The following is a 23,378-nucleotide window of genomic DNA, read 5'->3' on the forward strand; positions in this document are numbered from 1 at the left end:
TCTTGTCTTTGCAAACGCAACACATTTTCATTTACACACAGAAACTATCCTATCCAACTGCGTTGGAACCGCTTGCTTAAAGAGTAATTGTGGTTTGTGGACCTCAACTGCCTGTTTAAAGATAAAGTTCAACCTTGTATGGGTTCTATCAACTACACACTCAACATTACATTATTTCGTATTAGAAACATGTTTGGGTGGTCTGAAATATTTTGGTAGACCCCCTTCTATATGCTCCCGGATTTCAGAATAAGACACTGGTAGCCTATGAAATGCACAGGCAGTATAGACCTTGGCAATACTGCTTAAATGGGAGTCTATATTGCGGGTGATTTTGAATCTGGGCCTAAACTGTAGGTATGTGTGCGTAAAATATAGGTCTATCACATAGATCATCTGTCACAGTATTCAATATTATTGTGTTTCTATTGGAATTCTAAAGAAATATTGCATTTATTTATTTATCCAGATAGTGTACGTGAGTTGATGTTACCTCTTCATCTGTTGTCTTTCCACTATAGAGACTGAAGAGTAACAGCATGGTTAGCATTGCTATACTCCATTGAACTAACATTCAGAATGTGGAGTTATAATTATGCTGCATGGTATCTAGTAAATGTGTACTTGATAGAATTAATAACTATCCGAATCAGCAATGTTTTACAGTGATATGATGATGTCTTAAAGTGCAGGAAAAAATGGCTGGAATAGGAATTCAGAAAGTTTATTGTTTTTCATTGAATATTATATTATGTTTTTCATTAAATATCAGGAGGAATAAAAATCACGTTTAAGATAACATTTCAAGGAAAAGATAGTTTAATTTCAAAGTTGCATCACACATGCACAATTTTAACCAGTTAATGTCGTGTTTGTCTCTTTATTGCAATATTATAGCCTACGTGGCAATTATTTGCAACACGGAGAAATAATATAAACATTTACAGCTTACAGTGGCATAATTCATATATTCAACAACAACAAATTGGGGTTCCAGAATATAACTAAAAGTAACGCAACTCTCACACTTGTTTTATTGGCATTTTTGATTCTTGTAAAATAACCTCAGGATGCTCCCCAAAACGTGAAATATGTTTTATGTGAATATAATATACAATACACCATGGGTATAGGCTAGGCCTACTCAACCCCTCTCAAAAGTTTATATTTGAAACACAGTTGACAATAAAATGCAACCTATGAGATGCTTTACCTCACGTGAAAGAAAGTCGTCCAGCTGTTTGAAGTAGTTCTTAACCATATCACCAATCACAAGGTTTTGACGCAGACGCAAGTCTCTGACCTGAAATAGTAAACAAATAACATTAAGTTAAATATCCATGTGATTACATGAAAAACAATAATACTAATAATAATAATACTTGTGTAGTAAGCTAAAGTTAACAAATTAAACGACACCAAGAACGTACACATTCCGAATAGGTCATATTTTGTCGAGCAAGAAGGTCTTGGAGATCCCTGAGTTTGATGGAATTCCATTTCACAAGTGTTAGGTTTTGTTGGAAGAGCTCGCTGGCTAGTTGAAACGCAAGTCTCAGTGTCCAAAGCTTTTCCCCCTCCTGTAATCACAATAACACCCCGTGTGAGCATGAGATTGAACTAGACTAACACAGAAATTGTAGACACTCATGATCTCCTGAGCATCACCTCTAATGAAAGCGTTGGACGTTGGACCCTTAACCTTTCCGCCTCTGGGATACAGCCTCTTGGTCTCCTCTCCTACACCATACACAAAATACACCATATCTCAATAAAACTACTGAATATATGAATGAATCAAACTCCAATAATCAGTTTTCAACTAGATTAAATAACTTGTGATATCACAGTATATATACTACAGCCTAGATTCAGAGCCATATTTCTAAATATGTCTCTGCCTATATGGTCAATTTGTTACAGGTTAAAGAAATTAACCTACCATGGAAAGATAATTGAGGGTCTGGCGAGTTTGAGAAAGATAATACATTTGCTCCTTTTGGTCACTGCATTTAGCATACACAACCCGGTAAAGAACAATTACACACAGAAGATGTACCACAAAGGACACGTTAAGAGTTCCCATGTGTCCGGTGAGTTGATAAATCCCTGAACACTACTTCTAAACGTTGGTCCTACGTGCCCCACCTGTATAGTCTCCCTCATTGATATGCCATGGATGAGGTAATATGTAAAACAAGGAAAGTTCAAGTGGGGAAAGTGAAAGAGCATTGAAAATTCCATTCCTTCACCTTGCATAGCTGTTGACGACATTTTGCGTCCTTGTCTTCTGTATGCAGGTGTGGCCAAGAATGTTGCTCAAAGGATGGGCTATGCAAATACTTATTGAACCAATACATCATCAAAACAGAGAATAATATAATGGCAGGTACACAGCGCTCTTCACGCAATGTATTTTAAATATAGTAGCCTATGTGTTTTTGTAGTTAAATTTGACCTTTATTAAGTCAATCCATATGGTGAGGACTGTATATACAGTGGGGAGAACAAGTATTTGATACACTGCCGATTTTGCAGGTTTTCCTACTTACAAAGCATGTAGAGGTCTGTAATTTTTATCATAGGTACACTTCAACTGTGAGACACGGAATCTAAAACAAAAATCCAGAAAATCACATTGTGTGATTTTTAAGTAAATAATTTGCATTTTATTGCATGACATAAGTATTTGATAGATCAGAAAAGCAGAACTTAATATTTGGTACACAAACCTTTGTTTGCAATTACAGAGATCATACGTTTCCTGTAGTTCTTGACCAGGTTTGCACACACTGCAGCAGGGATTTTGGCCCACTCCTCCATACAGACCTTCTCCAGATCCTTCAGGTTTCGGGGCTGTCGCTGGGCAATACGGACTTTCAGCTCCCTCCAAACATTTTCTATTGGGTTCACTGCACTTTTTTATACATCCTGTAAACTGTGTATGTGACAAATTATGTTTAATTAGATTTTATTTGCTTTGATTTAATCTCCCAATGTATTCAACTTATATTTTAAAGCACACAGTTGAGAATGGCATTCAAGTGATTAATACAGCAATTTAAGAATTCTAAGCATCTATATCTTGTCTTGTCTAGCACTAACTGCTACAGTATATGTCTTAATACATGGATTTTAAGCAACCGTCCTCTCTAAAAATGTTGTCCTCACAACAGGACCTGAGGGGGAAGAATGTCCCCTGCTGGCCTGTTGACATCACTTCAAGCAGATCAGAAAATGTCAACTGTGATTTATATGGGGTGGTCTCAATCAGATTACACACTTACTTAAATATGACAAGCACATTTCTTAGGAGATAGTGAGTATTGTAGATTACAATGCCGTTTTAGACAGTTTTTAATTTTGGAGCCTATAGCCAATAAAATATCCAGTAGGTATGACTCGTATTTATAGTAAGGTTTAGTTTATTGTCATGATGTACATGCTTGGCAGCTAAGCGCTGAATTGCAGTGTACAGTTCATTTAAATAAATAACCAAATAATTACATAAACAAATCAATCATGTGAAATCATGTGATATATTCATAAAAACATATAAAGGTTATGTTCAAAACCATATGGGAAAATGGCTACAAATAGAATTCAGGACAATTGAGCTAACCATCTTAAAAGGTGACGTGTAACGTTCTACCTACTGGGATAGATGACGAAATACATGGGGTATGTAAAAACTGCTGTTTTCGAAAGTGAAAGCGATTTATGGTTTGTATTCACCGATGTCATCATCCCCCGCGACAAAGGTTGTTATTATTTATTTATTTGCATTTTTGCAACCCTAAACCCTTTCCCTAAACTTAACCTACTTCTCCCAACCTGCTTCGTTACCAATTGCTTTGTATCTAGCGGTAAATAAGAAATTAGGTCCACAAGAAATCGTTTGAACTACCTCTTATATTCCAATGTAACTTTGTTTTACAACAAATAATGAAATGCCATGGATGCTACATGTAGTACATTAAGATAACTGCAGTGGAGCAGCTGTGTGGAGTCCAACTATTATCATCGTGTTCTTCTTTCTGTAACAGAGTTGCTATGCAATTAGTTACACGTTCCATCCCTTGGGAGAGGATATAAAAAGTATGCCTTTAAACGCTTATACTGTAGGCTATGATGCCTACTTAATAAAGGTAAAATTGATGTTCAAAAAATACATAGGCTACTATATTTAAAATACAATGCGTGAAGAGCACTGTGTACCTGCCATTATATTATTCTCTGTTTTGATTATGTATTGGTTCAATAAGTATTTGCATAGCCCATGCTTTGAGCAACATTCTTGCGCTTGCAGAAGCCAAGAACGAAACATTTCGTCAACAGCTTTGCAAGGTGAAGAGATGGAATTTTCAATGCTCTTTCAGTTTCCCTGCTTGAAATTTACTTTTTTTACAGCCTTGGGAAATTACATATTACCTCATCCATGGCATTTCAACGAGGGAGACTATATAGGTAGAGCAGGTAGAGCCCAACGTTTAGAAGTCGTGTTCAGGGATTTATCAACTCACCGGACACATGGGAACTCTTAACTTGTCCTTTGTGGTACATCTTCTGTGTGTAATTGTTCTTTACCCGGTTGTCTATGCTAAATGCAGTGACCGAAATGCGCAAATATATTATCTTTCTCAAACTCGCCAGACCCTCAATGATCTTTCCATGGTAGGTTAATTTCTTTAACCTGTAACAAATTGACCATATAGGCAGAGACATATTTAGAAATATGGCTCTGAATCTAGGCTGTAGCATATATACTGTGATATCACAAGTTATTTATTCTAGTTGAAAATTGATTATTGAAGTTTGATTCATTCATATATTCAGTAGTTTTATTAAGATATGGTGTATTTTGTGTGTGGTGTAGGAGAGGAGACCAAGAGGCTGTATCCCAGAGGCGGAAAGGTTAAGGGTCCAACGTCCAACGCTTTCATTACAGGTGATGCTCAGGAGATCATGAGTGGATAACATTTCTGTGTTTGTCTATCTTCAATCGCATGGTTAAACGGGATGTTATTGTGATTACAGGAGGGGGAAAAGCTTTGGACACTGAGACTTGCGTTTCAACTAGCCAGCGAGCTCTTCCAACAAAACCTAACACTTGTGAAATGGAATTCCATCAAACTCAGGGATCTCCAAGACCTTCTTGCTCGACAAAATATGACCTATTCGGAATGTGTACGTTCTTGGTGATGTTTAGCTTGTTTACTGTAGCTTTTGACACAATTATTATCATTATTATTGTTATTATTATTCATGTAATCGCATGGATATTTATACTAATGTTGTTTGTTGTTTACTATTTCAGGTGAGAGACATGAGTGTGCATCTAAACCTTCCAATTAAGAACTACTTCAAAAGGCTGGACGACTTTCTTTTACATGAGGTAAAACATCTCTTAGGTTGCATTTTTTTGTCAGCTGTGTTTCAGATCTAAACTATTGCGCGGGGTGGAGTGGGCCTAGCCTATACCTATGGTGTATTATGTATTATTTTCACCTAAAATATATATTTTTCACTTTTTTTCTTTCAGCGTTTCAGCGCGTGCTCATGGGAGGTCGTGAGAGCTGAAATGGGGAGCATCATTTCACAAGTAATCAAAAATGCCAAGAAACACGTGTGAGAGTAGCATTACTTTTAGTTCAATTCTGCATTAAAATGTAATTTTGTTTAATATATTAAGTATGCCACTGTAACCTTTATATATTTATGTTATTTATCCGTGTTGCAAATAATTGCCTTGTACTCGATAATATTTAAATAAAAAGACAAACACGCTTTATATTGGGTTAAATTGTGTTGGCAATTTTGTAAAAATGTGTGGTGTGATGCAACCAACGACTTTTTCCTTGAAATGTTATCCTAAATAATATCTAAACATATGTTATTCCTCCTGACAATTACATATCATCTTCAATGAAAAACAATATACTCCTTTACAATACTTTCCTGCCCTTTAAGACATCATCATATCACTGTAAAACATTGTTGATTCGTATAGTTATTCATAATATAATAATATTATGAATACTGTGACAGATAATCTTTGTGATAGACCTATATTTTACGCACGCATACCTTCAGTTTAGGCCCAGATTCAAAACCACCCGCAATATAGAGTCCCATTTAAGCAGTGTTGTCAAGGTCTATACTGCCTGTGCACTTCATAGGATACCAGTGTCTTATTCTGAAAACCGGGAGCATATAGAAGGGTGTCTACCAAAATATTTCAGACCACCCAAACCTGTTTCTAAAACGTTATAAAGTCATGTTGAGTGTGTAATTCATACAACCCATACAAGGTTAATCTGTATCTTTAAATAGGAAGTTGTGGTCCACAAACCACAATTATCATCCATATCCGTTAAATCGTTTAGAAATTACGGCACTTTCATACATAGCCTCCCCATTTTAGGGAAACAAAAGTATTACGATAAATTCACTTGGTTATTAAAGTAGTACAAATTATTTGGTCCCATATTCATAGCACATAATGACTACATCAAGCTTGTGACTACAACTTTGTTGGATGAATTTGCTGTTTGTTTTGGTTGTGTTTCAGATTATTTTGTGCCCAATAGATATGAATAGTAAATAATGTATTTAATGTGTGTCATTTTGGAGTCACATTTTTTACATTTAAGGCAGCAGAATGTGAAAACTTTGCATAGCTGTGTACTGTAAGAGCGAGCACCGGGGTCATCGGACCCTCCTTTACGCGTTTCCCCCTTATGGTCGTGATTCAGCCCACACTGAAGATAGTGCTTCTGGAGGACTGGTCATTGATCATTGTGGCTCCCCATTGGCCCAAACTACCATTCTTATTTACAATAAAAGTGGTTCGCATAGATCATTTTCCGCAGCCAGAAATGTGGAATCTGGCGGCTTGGCCCCTGAAAGGTATAAACTGACAACACAATCATGTGAGGCTACAACCCAATCACACATTCAATTCGTGCATATATGTACATAATGCATTTCAGCAAATTTCATGCGTTTGCTGAAACTGATGGCAAGGGTTTATTGTTACAGTACCGTATCAATGGCACGCTCCACGAGAGGATAGATTTACGTGGCGGGCTTTGAGCTTTAATGCCAAAAGAAAATAATTGTTCCTCTGGTGGACATTTTAACGTTCATACCGGTTTTTTTTCGAGCAGGGCCGTTCATTCTCCACCCCGAAGATGTATATGGCAGCTATTTCAGCGTCTCATATGGGAATTGATGGTGCCACTCCAGGAGCTCATCCCCTGGCGCTATGGTTTTTAAAAGGTGTGCGCCGTCTCAGACCGGTCATCGAAATTGTTATACGTTTGTAAAAACTATTCTAATAAAAGTTACAGCTGTACAATGGATAAAGATACTCCAAACTATTAGTTTTTTTATTTCCCATCAGATATTGACTGAATTATAGCACACAGACCCAACAATTCAAATGTTTCTATTGTACTTGATTATTGCACTCATATATACATTTTCTTAGTATATCATTTTTTAAAAATGCTTTGTGATAAAATAAAGACAATAAGTACTTAATTTGAAATATACACTAGGGGTATTTGCATAAATGAATAAATTCATATAAAGATGTGGAACAGGGCTGCAAACCAAAAACTGAAACCACCAAAAAGTCCCCATGTCTGAGAAAGATTTACATGGTTATCAAATCCTCATGCCAGGGTAAGCCTACACGAAACACAGCCCTTATTTGAAGTGTTTCTAAAATCCCCTATGGGAAAAATGAATGGTAGAAAAACGATTGGAACCATTTCCCTGTTTGACCGCTAGGTTTTATGGGTATTATGACACCTCCACTCTGCGGCTCTATCTCCCAGGACAAATTAGCTAGCAACAGCACTCCAGCTAAATGTCCATGGATGTTTCCACCTGTCCCCAAATGAATATATACTGAATGAAAATATAAACATTATGTAAAGTGTTGGTCCCATGTTTCATAAGCTGAAATAAAAGATCCCATAAATGTTCCATACGCACCATAAATTCATTTTCTTCTCAATGTTTGTGCACAATTTGTTTACATCCCTGTTAGTGAGCGTTTCTCCTTTGCCAAGATAATCCATCCACCTGACAGGTGTGGAATATCAAGAAGCGGATTAAACAGCATGATCATTACACAGGTGCACCTTGTGCTGGGGACAATAAAAGGCCACTCCAAAATGTACAGTTTTGTCAAACAACACAATGCTACAGACGTCTCAAGTTGAGGGAGTGTGCAATTGGCATGATGACTGCAGGAATGTACACCAGAGCTGTTGCCAGAGAATTTAATGTCCATTTCTCCACAAATGTCGTTTTAGAGAATTTGACTGTCTCACAACCACAGACCACGTGTAACCATGCCAGCCGAGGACCTCCACAGTGGCCTCCATCATTCTTAAATGGAAGAATTTTGTAACCACCAAGACTCTTCCTAGAGCTGGTCGCCCGGCCAAACTGAGCAATCGGGGGAGAAGGGTCTTGGTCAGGGAGGTGACCAAGAACTCGATGGTCACTCTGACAGGACCCTAGAGTTCCTCTGTGGAAATGGGAGAACCTTCCAGAGGACAACCAACTCTGCAGCACTCCACCAATCAGCCCATTATTGTAGAGTGGCCAGACGGAAGACACTCCTCAGCAAAAGGCTCATGACAGCCCGCTTGGAGTTTGCCAAAAGGCACCTACAGACTCTCAGACCATGAGAAACAAGACTCAGGTCTGATGAAACCAATATTGAACTCTTTGGCCTGAATGCCAAGTGTCACGTCTGGAGGAAACCTGGCACCATCCCTACGGTGAAGCATTGTGGTGGTAGCATCATGCTGTGGGGATATTTTTCTGTGCCAGGGACTGGGAGAAGAGTCAAGATCGAGGGATAGCTGAACAGCGCAGAGAGATCCTTGATGAAAACCTGCTCCAGAGCGCTTAGAGCCTCAAACTATGGTGAGATTTCACCTTCCCACAGGACAACAACCCTAAGCACACAGCCAAGACAATACAGGAGTGGCTTCGGGACAAGTCTCTGAATGTCCTTGAGTGGCCCAGCCAGAGCCCTGATTTGAACCTGATCGAACATCTCTAGAGAAACCTGAAAATATCTGTGCAGCGACGATCCCCATCCAACTTGACAGAGCTTGAGAGGTTCTGCAGAGAAGAATGGGAGAAACAAGCTTGTCACATTATACCCAAGAAGACTCGAGGCTGTAATTGCTTCTAAAGGTGCATCAACAAAGTACTCAGTAAAGGGTGTGAATACTTATGTAAATGTGCTATCTTTTTTTTTTTTATACATTTCAAAACATTTCTAAAAACTTGTTTTTGCTTTGTCGTTATGGTTTATAGTGTGTAGATTGATGAGGGGAAAAAAACAAACAATTGAATCCATTTTAGAATAAGGCTGTAATGTAACAAAATGTGGGAAAAGTCAAGGGATCTGAATACTTTCCGAATACAATGTAAGTTGTGATTTCACTGTATATATGCTACAGCCTGTATTCAGAGCCATATTTCTAATATGTCTCTGCCTATATTGTCCATTTTTAAAAGGTTAACCTGTTTAGGATAGGGGGCAGTATCTTCACGGCCGGATAAACAACGTACCCGATTTAATCTGGTTATTACTCCTGCCCAGAAGCTAGAATATGCATATAATTATTTGATTTGGATAGAAAACACCCTAAAGTTTCTAAAACTGTTTGAATGGTGTCTGTGAGTATAACAGAACTCATATGGCAGGCCAAAACCTGAGAAGATTCTATATGGGAAGTGCCCTGTCTGACCATTTCTTGGCCATCTGTAGCCTCTTTATCAAAAAATACAGGATCTCTGCTGTAACGTGACATTTTCTAAGGCTCCCATAGGCTCTCAGAAGGCGCCAGAACGTGGAATGATAACTCTGCAGTCCCTGGGCGAAAAACAGTAGAGGTTTTGGAAAGTGGTCGTTCTGAGAACAATGACACTGGCGCACATGTGAAGACTCCATTTTCTATTTTCAGTGTTTGAACGGATACAACGTCTCCCGGTTGGAATATTATCGCTATTTTACGAGAAAAATCACATAAAAATAGATTTTAAACAGCGTTTGACATGCTTCGAAGTACGGTAATGGAATATTGAAAAAAATGTCACGATATGCGCCGGCGCTTCACCCTTCGGATAGTGTCTTGAACGCAAGAACAAAACGCAGCTATTTGGATATAACTATGGATTATTTGGAACCAAAACAACATTGGGTGTTGAAGTAGATGTCCTGGGAGTGCATTCTGACGAAGAACAGCGAAGGTAATCCAATGTTTCTTATAGTAAATCTGAGTTTGGTGAGTGTCAAAATAGCTAGCCATGATGGCGGGGCTATCTACTCAGAATATTGCAAAATGTGCTTTCACCGAAAAGCTATTTTAAAATCAGACACACTGCGATTGCATAAAGGAGTTCTGTATCTATAATTCTTATAATAATTGTTATGTTTTTTGTTAACATTTATCGTGAGTAATTTAGTAAATTCACCGGAAGCCCCATATACTACCTACCACAGCGACCTGTATGCTCTCGCTGGCTGGCCCTCGCTTCATATTCGTCTTTGCTAGGTAAAGCCCCACCTTATCTCAGCTCACTGGTCACCATAGCAGCACCCACCCGTAGCACATGCTCCAGCAGGTATATTTCACTGGTCACCCCCAAAGCCAATTCCTGCTTTGGCCGCCTTTCCTTCCAGTTCTCTACTGCCAATGACTGGAACGAACTGCAAAAAACACTGAAGCTGGAGACTCATATCTCCCTCGCTAACTTTAAACACCAGCTGTCAGAGCAGCTCACAGATCACAGCACCTGTACATAGCCCATCTGTAAATAGCCCATCCAACTACCTCATCCCCATACTGTTATTTATTTGATTTATTTTGCTCCTTTGCACCCCAGTATCTCTACTTGCAAACTAATCTTCTGCACATCTATCACTCCAGTGTTTAATTGCTATATTGTAATTGTTTCGTCACTATGGTCTATTTATTGCCTTACCTCCCTTATCCTACCTCATTTGTACAAAGTGTATATATACTTTTTCTATTGTATTATTGACTGTATGTTTGTTTATTCCATGTGTAACTCTGTGTTGTTGTTTGTGTCGCACTGCTTTGCTTTATCTTGGCCAGTTCGCAGTTGTAAATGAGAACTTGTTCTCAACTAGCCTACCTGGTTAAATAAAGGTGAAATAAAAAAGCAAGCTAGGATAATTAGGTTAAGTTTAGGAAAAGGTTTAGGGTTAGCTAAAATGCAAAACATTTTAGAATAGTTTGACAATTAGGAACCCTTCTAGCCATGAAAGTGAGACAGCCTCTGTCGCGGGGGGTGATGACATCGTGAATAAAAATCATAAATCCATTTCACTTTCGAAATTAACTGTTTTTATGTATGACTGAATTTCGTCATCTATAGGTAGAACAAAACGTCACCTTTTAACATGGTTAGCTCAATTGTCGTGATTTCTCATATGGTTTTGAACAATTTATTTATTTTTATGAATATATCACGATTTCACACTATGGATTTGTTTATGTAATTATTTGTTTATTTATTTAAATGAACTGAACAATGTAATTCAGCGCTCAGCTGCCAATGTTGTACACCATGACAATAAACTAAACCTTACTTTATTGGCTTTAGGCCCAAAAATAAAAACTGTCTAACGCTGCATTATAATCTACAATACTCGCTATTCTCTAAGAATTTCGCCTGTCACGTTTCAGTAAGAGTGTAATCTGATTGAGACAACCCCATGAACAAAGAAATGTTCTGTTCTACTTGAAGTGATGTCGACAGGCCACGTAGGGGGGCAATCTTCCCCCTCAGGTGCTGTTGTGAGTACAACAGTTAGAGAGGATGGAAGCCTAAAATTCATGTATGTGGACATACGCTATAGCAGTTAGAGCTAGACAAGAGAAGATATGGATGCTTAGAATTCCTACATTTCTGTGTTAATCACTTGAATGCCATTCTCAACTACGTGCTTTAAAATACAAGTTGAATACATTGGGAGATTATATCAAAACAAATTGTATTTGTCACACACAGTTCGAACAGCATGTATAAATGTTGCAGTGAAATTCTTGCTTGCTAGGCTAGCTCACTCAACATTATTATTACATGCCTATTGCCTGTATAAGCAATATGTAATGATGAATTCATCTGTTGGCTACGTCATCTCCTCGTTCACCTGGTTAAAAGTACAATACTGTATGCTTTTGGTCAAATGTGGCAGATACACACCTGGTTTCAGTTCTATTTGCTTTCAGGGCAGTACACGTAACCCAATACAATGTGATTGTGCAGGCTATTCTGGGACCTCTTCTCCCATCCACTTGTCTGTGGACCCATTGTAATGAAGGATTTAGCCTTTTGCCCTGACATTGGCAGGATGTTTACATAATGAAGTGCATCCTCCATATTGACTTTTAAAATGGAACCTGTTCTGATAAGTGTGACTCATGTCACAATGTCCTACATCTGTCTATTATGAAGCATTCCAATAACTTTTTATTCATGAGTGTGATTAATAAAGCTTATCCTATCTCCTTCAATTATTAAAAAAAATATATACACAGTCCTCACCATATGGATTTGGACGTCTTGGGTCGATAAATGAGACCCCCAGAGGTGCCTGTCCTCCATTGCAGATGCAATCTCCTCCTCCTCCTCCAGTCTGGTGTTGCTCCTTAGCTAGTCCAAGTATGTGTTCTCTGACCTTCCCCTTCTGCTGACACCGTGCTGTGGTTGCCAGATGATTAGTTCACTAAAGCTGTTGTTTTTAGTTAGTCTATGGAATACATTTCATTTCCCAGTATTTCATGTACCCTAACCGTCCACCAGAAGGAAGCACTATTTAACGTTTTAGTGTGAATCCCACTAAAGTGTAAAGCTCTAAATCAAAACATCACTTTGGACCTTGGTTAAATAAGAAGTAGTGACACAACACAAACATAATGGAAAGTAGTAAAATATTTATTTCAAGAAAATAACATAATACTATTGTGTTACATTTTTTACATATTTATTTATTTATTTATTTATTTATTCGTTTCCTCCTTACAGTAATCAACATGCAAAATAGATAGGCTACAGAATACAGAATGAAATAAAGATAGAAAATGAAAAAACATGTTCTTATAAGTTAAAACGAACAATGGTGACCCTGGCCCGTGACCCCACTCTCAGGAGTTGGGATATGCAAGAAACACATTTCCATTACACATTTGTAGAAGAAACACCCACAGGTGACAAATATAAGCACCCCCCAAATTATTATTATTATTATGCCTTTCCCTAACCTTAACCCAAACATTAACCCCAGTCAAATTATACCTACATTTAAACTTAACCCTCGTTCCTAAACCTAAACTCAATTAATTTTACCGCTATGAATAAATTAAGTTTTTCTTCTGCCGGTCTAATAGCCACTACCTATTTTTATACATTGGGACGAACTTCAGCATAGTTTTTAATGACCCCTGAAAAGCGAATGACTTTGACCTCTTTGGTTTTTGCCTTCAAGTCCTGCCACAGGTATTCTGGAGACAACACCTTGCTGGGCTTGTTGTCGAGCAGGTACCTGTTGAGGTGGCTCTCCTCCTGCCAGGCAGCCTCGATGGAATTCCCCGCATCCTCCTCAAACCGTTTCCGACATACCTTTGTTAGTGTGTACACATCCTCCACGAACCCTCCGAACATAGCCCCGCCATAGTAGTAGTCTCCCTCATCCATCCGGATGTAGGCAGTCGAGGCTGGACGCCGTTCGTACGGGAAGCTGTCACGCGTCTCCTCATAATAGCCTGGGTGTATAACAGCAACCAGCCTTCCAAGAGACTCGGACCCCCAGCGAGCGTGGAACTTGCTGTCCACGTCCAGACAGAAGATGTAGTCGGCCTCCCGTCTGATCTGACGTTCGATGGTGGTCTGGATGATCTCCATCCTCCGGGCTGATATCTCCTGCCAGCGGTTTGAACCCGGGACCTGGATCACACTCAAATGTCTCCCCTGAGCCAGGTTCACTGAAGGAACATCGTGGGGACGATCAGTGAAAACGTAGTAGTGCACGTTGAAGCCGACCATGAAGTGCTTCTCTGCTGTCTCCAGAAAATCTTGGAGAAACCTGACGTATCTGTCAGTATTTAAAGGCATACATATCATAAGGATTAATAAGTGCCTTGCTTAAGGACACAACAGCAGTAGGTCGCAACTGAGATTTTGATGTCAGCACACCTCTAACTGATGGGGTGGCAGGTAGCCTAGAGGTTAAGATTGTTGGGCCAGTAACCGAAAGGTCACTGGTTCAAATCCCTGAACCAAGCCAAGGTGGAAACATCTGCTGTTCTGTCCTTGAGCAGAGGGGTTGGGTTAAATGTGTAAGACATTTCGGTTGAATGCATTCAGTTGTGCAATTGACTAGGTATCCCCTTAACTGCATCATCATTCTCATAGGATAATATACCACTTTCTGACCAGTATACAGTCTAGATAATACATAAATTAGAACAATTATTTACGTGTTCCAAGGCATGAATGATGACAGCGTCATTACATTTTATTACCTGCCATGTTACATCAGGTACTTATGTCCTTATAGTTGCATTGTTGAAAAAGTATATATAGTTCAAATTCCCTTTTGTATATTTGTCAAAAGTTGTACTCACTTTCCAACGGCAAACACAGTGGTTGCTATGGTGAGGTTCATGGGCTTGTAGATGTTGTCGATTAGCACAGGGTCAAAGGTGCCTTCCCAGACAATGGGTGCCAACCATGGGGTCACTGACACCACATCAGTACGTCTACAGAAACAGAACAAGGTCCTGCCTGACTGTGTAGTACTGACCAGAGCCATGTTATGATCTCAATACTTCACTATGGTACTGGCCATTAAAGAACCTTAAAACAAGGTGTGGTGTATTAGGCTACACCTCCCCACACTGATGTATCAGACACTTACACTACGTCAGCTAATATGACTTTAACATTAGAATAAAATGGCTACTTACCCATCCAAGATACTGGGCTGCTTGTACAATAGCCTGGGAGAACAAAATGTACTTGTTTAAATGTGTTTATTGTAATGAAGAGATGGGCTGAGGTTGGTGGTATTAGATAGACCCAGTTGCGAACTGTGATTCAGGGCAAAGCCCCACCTGTTCTGAGCCCCACATTTTTAGCAACAAAAAAAAACTTTGTGGGGTTTGCCTGTTTTGCATGTTATTTTGGCATTAATACGTGTAACACATATCAGTTTGCAAACAGTGTAAAAAAAGAAATAATTCATTGAGTTAATAAAGTCTCCATACAAACATGGTCTCTTTTTTGTTTTCTTGAATAAGGCAGTTCCAAAATGCAGGTGTTTCAGCCTAGCTCAGTGCTTTCTGTGGTGGTGGGACAGCGGAAAATACGGAGCGTAGAGGTTTGGAATGTTCACTAGTTGCGCCGTGATTGGCAGAGGAAATTAATTAATTACATGCTATGCTTTTTAAATTAGACATACTATGCTGTTTTTTACTTAGAGAATTGTCCATTGATTGATGCTAGTGTTTTTTTTTTACTAATTGAAACTTGTCTTGTGCGACCGCAGTATGTAACCTCCTGTGTTTATAATCCGCAGGAATTTAGCTATATGGGAAGTACAGGGAGGAACAGAGGATGGTGGTGATATTCGCAATCTTGATCTACACAGACAAGTTAAATTACTTTTTGCATCTCTGTTCCCAGGGCCTGTTTCTGCACATCTGCTAACTGTCACAAAGATGAAAGGATGCACTTTCTATAAAAGGAGAGAGACAGTTCTGTTTGTTGAGCATTTTCAACCATGAACCATTTGCTTGGTTGTTAATTGCTTCATTTTTTGCAAATCTTCTAATAAAAAGTTATTTTGAAGAACACAGTTTCTCTCCTTTTGCTTAGAATTACCATGACATCTGTCACTCATGGAGACACTACGTCACTGCAAAATCTAAGGGTAGAGCTCGAAAATTCAAGCCCCTTTGGTGCTGCCATAGAGTTACATTAGAAGTGCCCATCCAAGAAGGCTCGAGGTCTTTGGCCACAAATAAAATGACGTCAAATCACTTTATATCTATAGTAGCTTTGATAATTTAAAAACCTTAGCTAGCAGTCATCATCATTAATCAAGTCGACAATCTGTCCAATCCTTTTTAATCCTTGTCATATGAAGAGAATTAAGGAAGATAAATTATAGATAAAACGTATCGGTGCTCATTGGCCATGAACATTAGACAACAAGTTGTAATTCGCAAATTCAACAATTAGTGGTTTAGAAGTAATCAGTGGCTAACTGCAAGTATTGCAAAGCAATCACTAGCCTGCTATACAGTGGAGTGGGGGTGTGGTCCTAATTCTCGGTTTAAGAGTTTATTTTCCTAGTTTAAAATCATTAACATTCAACATTGGCCATACTATTAATCCAGCATGATGTCTGCTGCGCTCAAAACAATGGTTAACTCAGAACTGGGAAATCTGACTTCAGTGAGTTCAAGACAACTAGGAACTCAGGAAAAAGTAGCTCATACGGGGAAAATACGTTTTCAACGGTCATTCAACTCGGATAGTAAATCGGATTAGTCGGGCCTCTTTCTGGAGCTAAGACCTGAAGATCACTGACGTCCTCATGATTCAACCTTGTTTTTTCCGAGTTCCCAGTTGTCTTGAAGGCAACATAAATCCAGAGAATGCCAGACTTTGATGACAAGGTTTGATGACAAAATTTGAAGCCTGTACACGTGGAGGAGTACACCAGATCAGTCACTGGCTTCCGTCTTCTCCTTCAACGGATTGGAGCATTAAGGTCAGGAATTGGACCGCAAGGGAGAACTCTTGGAAGGCAGCATGGTCTCCCATTTTGATTGGAGACGTGTTCAGGATGTTATTTTAGTTCATTCTGGACTAGCTGGCGTGGCTCACCATATCTCGCTTTCAGGGACTGGAAAGCGGCAGTGTATGGTGTTGCAGAGTGCATAAAGGATTTGGCCAGCTTGTATGCACTGGGAAACCGCAAGTGATCCATCAGTACTTGGTATTTGTAGCGTTCTGACAGATGGCTGTGAATACCCAGTAGGCTCTCCAATGCCATTTCCAAAAGGACAAAATCACTCTCCTTTCCACTCTCAAAGTATGGCAGTTTTGGTCTGGGAATTCCATAGGCCGAGGCTACTAGCAGTTTCATGATGTTGGCTTCCTCTTCTGGTTGCGTGAAGGATAAACCCGGGACTGCTGATGAGCTCACTGTGGCCTCACTGTGCCTGTCCCCTACTGTCCCAGACCCTCCATTTGTGGCAGCCTGAATTGAGTGAAAGCTCTCCCACCTGATGGTTGATGACTGGCCTGGCCCAGGCCCTGGATGAGAGGAACGATTTGCCGTTGTTGGTAATTGGCGGAAAGACGAAGGAGTGGTGCTTTGTCTAGATGAAGGAGGAATGCTAACTTGTGTCACTGGCATAGAGGGCGTTGGCGGGGTGGCCTGTTCCCCGTGCTACCATGGCCACTTCCAAAGGGGTATCCACCGGTCAAACTCTCACTCTGTCTAGAGGGCCTCGACAATTTCCCACTACTTACTGCCTCGGGAAGCTAGTTGACCTATGCTGTGGGAGTTACCTCTTCCATGGGTTCTTCCTGTAGACCACGTTCCCGTTCCAAATCCCTTTCCAATCCTTGGCTCGGACAGGATGGTTGATGGCTGAAACGGACAGTTGATCCATCGCCGCTTTGAGCCCAGGTGGGCTTGCCCTTTGGTGGAGGATACTCCACCACATAATCCTTAAGATAACCAGGTTCTTGTCTGCTCGTTTGTTGCTTGGTTCTCCTGGTGCTGCTGGTGGTTGAGGATGAAGCCTTCTTTGGTGCTTTAGGATTAGCTCCTGGATCTTTTATTTGTTCCAAAGACTTTTCCACTTATCTTTAACCTCAGCTGCTCTTTCCTCCTCTCTCCTTCCAGGAGACAATTATTCCTTCTCCTCCATTTCCTTTTCACCCGTCTTTGGTTCAGTCATCATCTGGCTCAAAGGACGATTGAAATATTATTGGAATCTGTGTAGGTAGCTGGACAGGTAGGGTGACTGACAATAGTGAAGGTGAACAGGTGGTCACGGGTCAGGTGACAGAGGAATGGATGAGACTGAGGCAGGAATTCCTTTAACTACAAAGTGGTATATTTACTGGGTAGTTTATCTGTGCTGCATAACAAAGGAAACAGAAGAACATGTATACAATCAAATTCAAAACAGAAAGTCAAATCATAACAATCATTCTCATTATTAACAGAATGAGGTAATTCAGCAATAAGGTTCCATAGGAATTCAATATGAAGCAGAATGGAGTCATTTAGGATCATAACCATGAGAATGCAAATAAATCGATCAGTTATCATTTATTCAATCTATAATCTCCATCAATTTGATATGAGAATTGATCAATTCAGCAAATAATAACTACGTTTCATCTTTCATCCTCCCAGGTTTGTCTTCATATGTACATGTAATTTCATTACATTTTAACCATATACAAATGGAATAATTGGCCTGTGATGATCTGTAGGGCCGTGATCATTGTCCATCGGCATAACACAATAGGTTTGAAGTGTTCGCTCCAAGCCGCGCTCCCCGGTAATAACTATAAACAATAACTGATGGCCCGCTCTCCCGATTGCAATAGATGGTTCAGATGAAAGGTAACAGATTCAGTGGATTTACGTTGATTCGTGGACGCACAGAATGTCTGGATTAGACGGAGTTGAGGAAGAGAAAGCAGCGCGGTTGCATGGTGGCGATTTCCTCCTATTAATGAGTTGAGATCTGTCAGACATTTCCACCTGACCTAATTAAAGCGCCCCTGCACAAATGGCCATGAATTAAAGGACGATTCCACCAACTCCATGGGCCTTTCTACAGAACATATATACTGAACAAAAATATACTATATATAAATAATTGTCACTTGGAAGATTTCATGGCAGAGGTGAGGAAGGTGTTCGATTCTCCGGTATCCAGAAGAGAGGTGGCACGAAAACTACTTGAATTATGTCAAGACTCCCGTAGTGTGGCAGACTACGCAGTAGATTTTCGCACGTTGGCCGCCAAGAGTGCCTGAATCCGGAGTCCCTATTCGATACCTTCCTTCACGGACTATCAGAGGTAATAAAAGACGAGCTAGCAGCTCGGGAGTTACCGCTGGACCTCGATTCCCTCATCGCCCTTACTATTGGATTGATGGGCATCTACGGGAACGCAGGAGTGAGAAGTGGTCTGGTCTTGGTCACACTTGGTAATCCACTGAAGTCCCCGAAGGCTGTATTTCCGAGAAGACCCGAAGCCACCCGAGTTCCCTCGAGAGTCAACGGCGAAGGAACCTATGCAACTGGGCAGAGCTAGATTATCGCCTAGGGAACGTTCACGTAGGCTAAGCTCCAACAGTTGTCTGTATTGTGGTGCTGCAGGGCATTTCATAGCTACCTGCCCAGTAAAGAGACCTGAATCATTAGTAGGTACAAGTACACTGGTGAGCCAGACTGGGAACCCTCTAATTCCCATCACCCGTACTCCTTTTTTCTTATCCTGCTGTGGGGAGACCAGCCTAAGTCTCTTCAGGTGCTCATTGACTTTGGTGCAGATGAGAGTTTCATGGAAGCTACCCTGGTATCGGAACTAGGTATCACCACTCAACTCCTCTCCGTTCCCATGGATGCCAGGGCACTGGACGGCTGCTCCATTGGAAGAGTCACGCACAGCACAGTTCCCATTCATCTGCAGGTATCTGGTAATCACAGTGAGTCATTACAGCTTCTCCTCATTGTCTCCCCACATCCCTGTTGTTTTGGGATTGTCTTGGCTCCAGAAGCACAACCCCAATATTGACTGGACCACGGGTTCAATCCTGGGTTGGAGCCCGTTCTGCCATTCACACTGCCTGAAGGCGGCGCAGCCTTCCCCGGAACGTCTGCCTCCAGGGTTAAGAACGGCCTCGGATTTCTCTGCCGTTCCCGCAGAGTACAATAACCTCCAGGAGGTTTTCAGCAAGGCTCATGCTACCTCCCTTCCTCCACATCATCCTTACGATTAGCAATTGACCTCCAGTCGGGCACCACACCACCTCGAGGCCGGCTATATTCCCTGTCTGGCCCTGAGACCAAGACAATGGAGGAGTACATTGAGGACTCTTTGGCTGTTGGGACCATTCGTCCTTCTGCCTCTCCTGCTGGCACAGGGTTCTTCTTTGTGGGGAAGAAGGACAAGAGCCTGCATCCATGTATTGATTACTGGGGCCTCAATGACATCACGATCAAGAATCGGTACCCGCTACCACTCCTCTCCTCGGCTTTCGAACCTCTCCAGGGGCTACCATCTTTTTCAAACCGGACCTTCGGAATGCCTACCACCTTGTTCAGAGACGCAAAGGAGACGAGTGGAAGACAGCTTTCAACACTGGCAGTGGTCATGCCGTTTGGACTCACCAACACTCCCGCTGTCTTCCAGGCCCTGGTCAACGATGGGCTCTGGGACATGTTGAATCATTTTGTATTTGTCTACCTTGATGACATCCTGGTTCTCTCTCGTTCTTCCCAAGAACACATTCTCCATGTTCGACAAGTCCTTCAGCACCTCCTGGAGAATCACTTGTTTGTAAAAGCTAAGAAGTGCAAGTTCCACCACTCCACTATCTCCTTTCTGGGATACGTCATTGCTGAAGGGAATGTCCAGATGGATCCAGAAAAGGTGAGAGCGGTGGTGAATTGGCAGCAAACCACGTCCAGGGTGCAGCTACAACGGTTTCTGGGGTTTGCTAATTTCTACCGCCGTTTCATTCGGGGCTACAGCACTCTGGCGGCTCCCCTCTCTGCACTCATCTCCCCCAAGGTACCGTTCACATGGTCCCCAGCAGCAGACAGGGCTTTTATGGATCTGAAGCTCTGATTCACTACTGCCCCCATCCTCATCCATCCGGACCCGACCCGTTAGTTTGTGGTTGAGGTTGACGCTTCCAACGTGGGAGTAGGGGCCGTCCTCTCCCAGCGATCCATCCAGGACCAAAAGCTTCATCCCTGTGCCTTCATGTCCCATCGTCTCAACTCTGCGGAAAGGAACTATGACTTTGGGAACTGTGAACTCCTGGTGGTTAAGATGGCTCTGGAGGAGTGGAGGCACTGGCTGGAAGAGGCGGAACATCCATTTTTGGTGTGGACTGACCACAATTATTTTAGAATACCTCCGCACTGCTAAATGCCTTAACTCATGGCAAGCCCATTGGGCCCTGTTATTCACCAGGTTCAATTTTATAGGCCTAAGATCTGTGTATCCACTATTTTCATTGGCCTATGCTATTGGTTGCATTTAAGTTAATGTTTAATTCGCTTTGTTAGTCTCAGTGTGTAAACGACAAAGTAGCTTATCATTTTGATCATTTGGGTGATATAAAAATGTATAATTTTAATGTCTCCAGTTATGGAAAATAATGTAGAATTCCAGGAAATTATTTTAGAAAAGGCCCTCTTGGACCCACACACCCCTCATCTTATGAAACTCTGAATGCCCTGGCAGCCAAATCTGTCAGGGAAACTACTATGATAGAATATTCTGATATTTCTGCCTGACTGTGGCGCTCTTTACCCGAATTGTTAGGATTTTCTTGTGATCACAACAAAACAAATTATTTTGCTCAAATAGAGAGATAACACAATTTAATTTTCTTTGAAAAGATGGGCCTGGCTGAGAATATAACATTCAGTTTTCTGCCTGAGTGTGGTGCTGTTTACCACAATTTGATGGATTTTCTTGTGACAGAAATCCTAACATCCTAATTTTAAAATGACCATACTACCTTTAAATGTACCAAGTACCATGACTTGTTGGGGGAATTTCTCAGTTTATCTCAACTAACCTGCTGCCCTTCTGGTCCTCATCAATTGTAATTTGTCTGTTGGAAACAGCAAAACCTTAAAATAACGTTCCCCTTAATACAATCCAAGCCTCAAACCAAACCCTGTTAGTAAGAATCAGACAATACTGTGATTTTCATTTCACATTATAGCAACATTAGGCTGTAATAGATTAACAGAACTTGATCTTACCTGTTGAGTCTTTCAGAGAAGAAGCTGAAGTAGACATACCTTTGGGGAAGCAGGAGAGAATCAGTTCAAGTCTGTCATGAAAACATTTGTCTTTTTACACTAACAAAATGTGTCGCCGGCACTGCCGTACTTAGACATCAGATTTTCAACTTTTATTTAAAACGTAATTTATACCCTTATGCAAGTACATCACGCAAGACGAAATTAGCTTCGCAAAATGGCAACACTGCATAGTTCCGTAGAGTTACACATTAACGGGCCGCATACATTTGCGTATCTTATTGTATTGCGTAGGGTGTAAATTAGACTTTATACTATCCTTACATTACCTTGGAGGTGGTGTGGCCAAAGCCACATTCATGCTGCGTATGTTTGTTCAGCTATTAACATACTGATAATCTCATAGTATGTAGTAGTACTGTATATACTAGTGGGCAAGATATTTAAAGTATACAGGAACTTTTCAATTAAACCATATTGCACACAATGTTGCACACGTGAAAAATGCAACGATTCACAATTGTGCAAACATGTTTAAAGGGTCATTTTGTTGTTGTTGCTAAAACAACAAAAATGCTGTACTGATATTGACTGCATGTAGCTTCAGAGAGCCATTGTCTTTATTCAATACCACTCAGAGAGGGGTATGTGGTGTAGAAGTTTCCCAAGATACCTAGTTATTATATTGAATAGTTTGATTAAATCTTGAAGTTCAATGACTGTTTAGTTAGTGCTTCCCTCAACCCTGCAACAGAACCGGTTGGTTAAATCATTGTGTAACCTTAGTTTTCCTTTTTGACCAGGCTGAAAAGAAAGCCTCAGTCATTCAGTTTGCATTGACTATTGTGGAGGAGGGAAAACATTGTGGCGTTCATACATGTGTGGGAATTCCCCTATTTTTCCACTTAACCCAAACTAAGAACCTGATTGTACCTGTTCTTGTTTAAACATGAATGGCTGGAGTAGTACGGCATTATGCTTTTTGGCAGTAGTTAGCACTGTTTGGGACTCACAGTGGCAAAATATTGAACGGTGACTGACATTTAACTGTGTGTTGGCCATGTATATCCTCTGGGTAAGAGGGAGGTTTGCCATGTGGCTGTGGTTTAAGTTTGTAAATTACTAAGTTTGAGATGTATTTTTTTAATGGAATCTTGAGAATTTAAATGTCTGTTTAGTGTTTCCCTCGAACTAGGTCACATTTAGACACCTTTCTAATTATTAAATGTATTACTTAGACAGGGTCTAAGGGGATTCCATAGCG

General features: G+C 40.6%; 2 protein-coding genes across 2 annotated transcripts; one reads left to right on the top strand and one right to left on the bottom strand.

Annotated features, from left to right (window-relative positions):
* Positions 1-4,524: 4,524 nt before the first annotated feature.
* Positions 4,525-5,632, top strand: LOC106600961 (interferon epsilon). The gene is made up of 5 exons (XM_014192768.2): positions 4,525-4,674; positions 4,877-4,948; positions 5,038-5,187; positions 5,318-5,395; positions 5,543-5,632. Exons 1-5 carry the CDS (start codon positions 4,531-4,533, stop codon positions 5,630-5,632), a joined length of 534 nt encoding a protein of 177 aa, XP_014048243.1. The 5' UTR covers positions 4,525-4,530.
* Positions 5,633-12,981: 7,349 nt separating this feature from the next.
* On the bottom strand, positions 12,982-22,154 carry gbgt1 (Globoside alpha-1,3-N-acetylgalactosaminyltransferase 1; the record flags this gene model as incomplete). The annotated part of the gene is given in 5 exon segments (NM_001139786.1): positions 12,982-14,158; positions 14,691-14,825; positions 15,033-15,065; positions 21,925-21,960; positions 22,115-22,154. Coding segments are annotated over 5 exon segments (935 nt in total), but the record flags the coding sequence as incomplete, so codon positions are not given.
* Positions 22,155-23,378: the final 1,224 nt, after the last annotated feature.

Source organism: Salmo salar, chromosome ssa03 (assembly GCF_905237065.1).
Source record: "Salmo salar chromosome ssa03, Ssal_v3.1, whole genome shotgun sequence".
NCBI classification, from domain to species: Eukaryota; Metazoa; Chordata; class Actinopteri; order Salmoniformes; family Salmonidae; genus Salmo; species Salmo salar.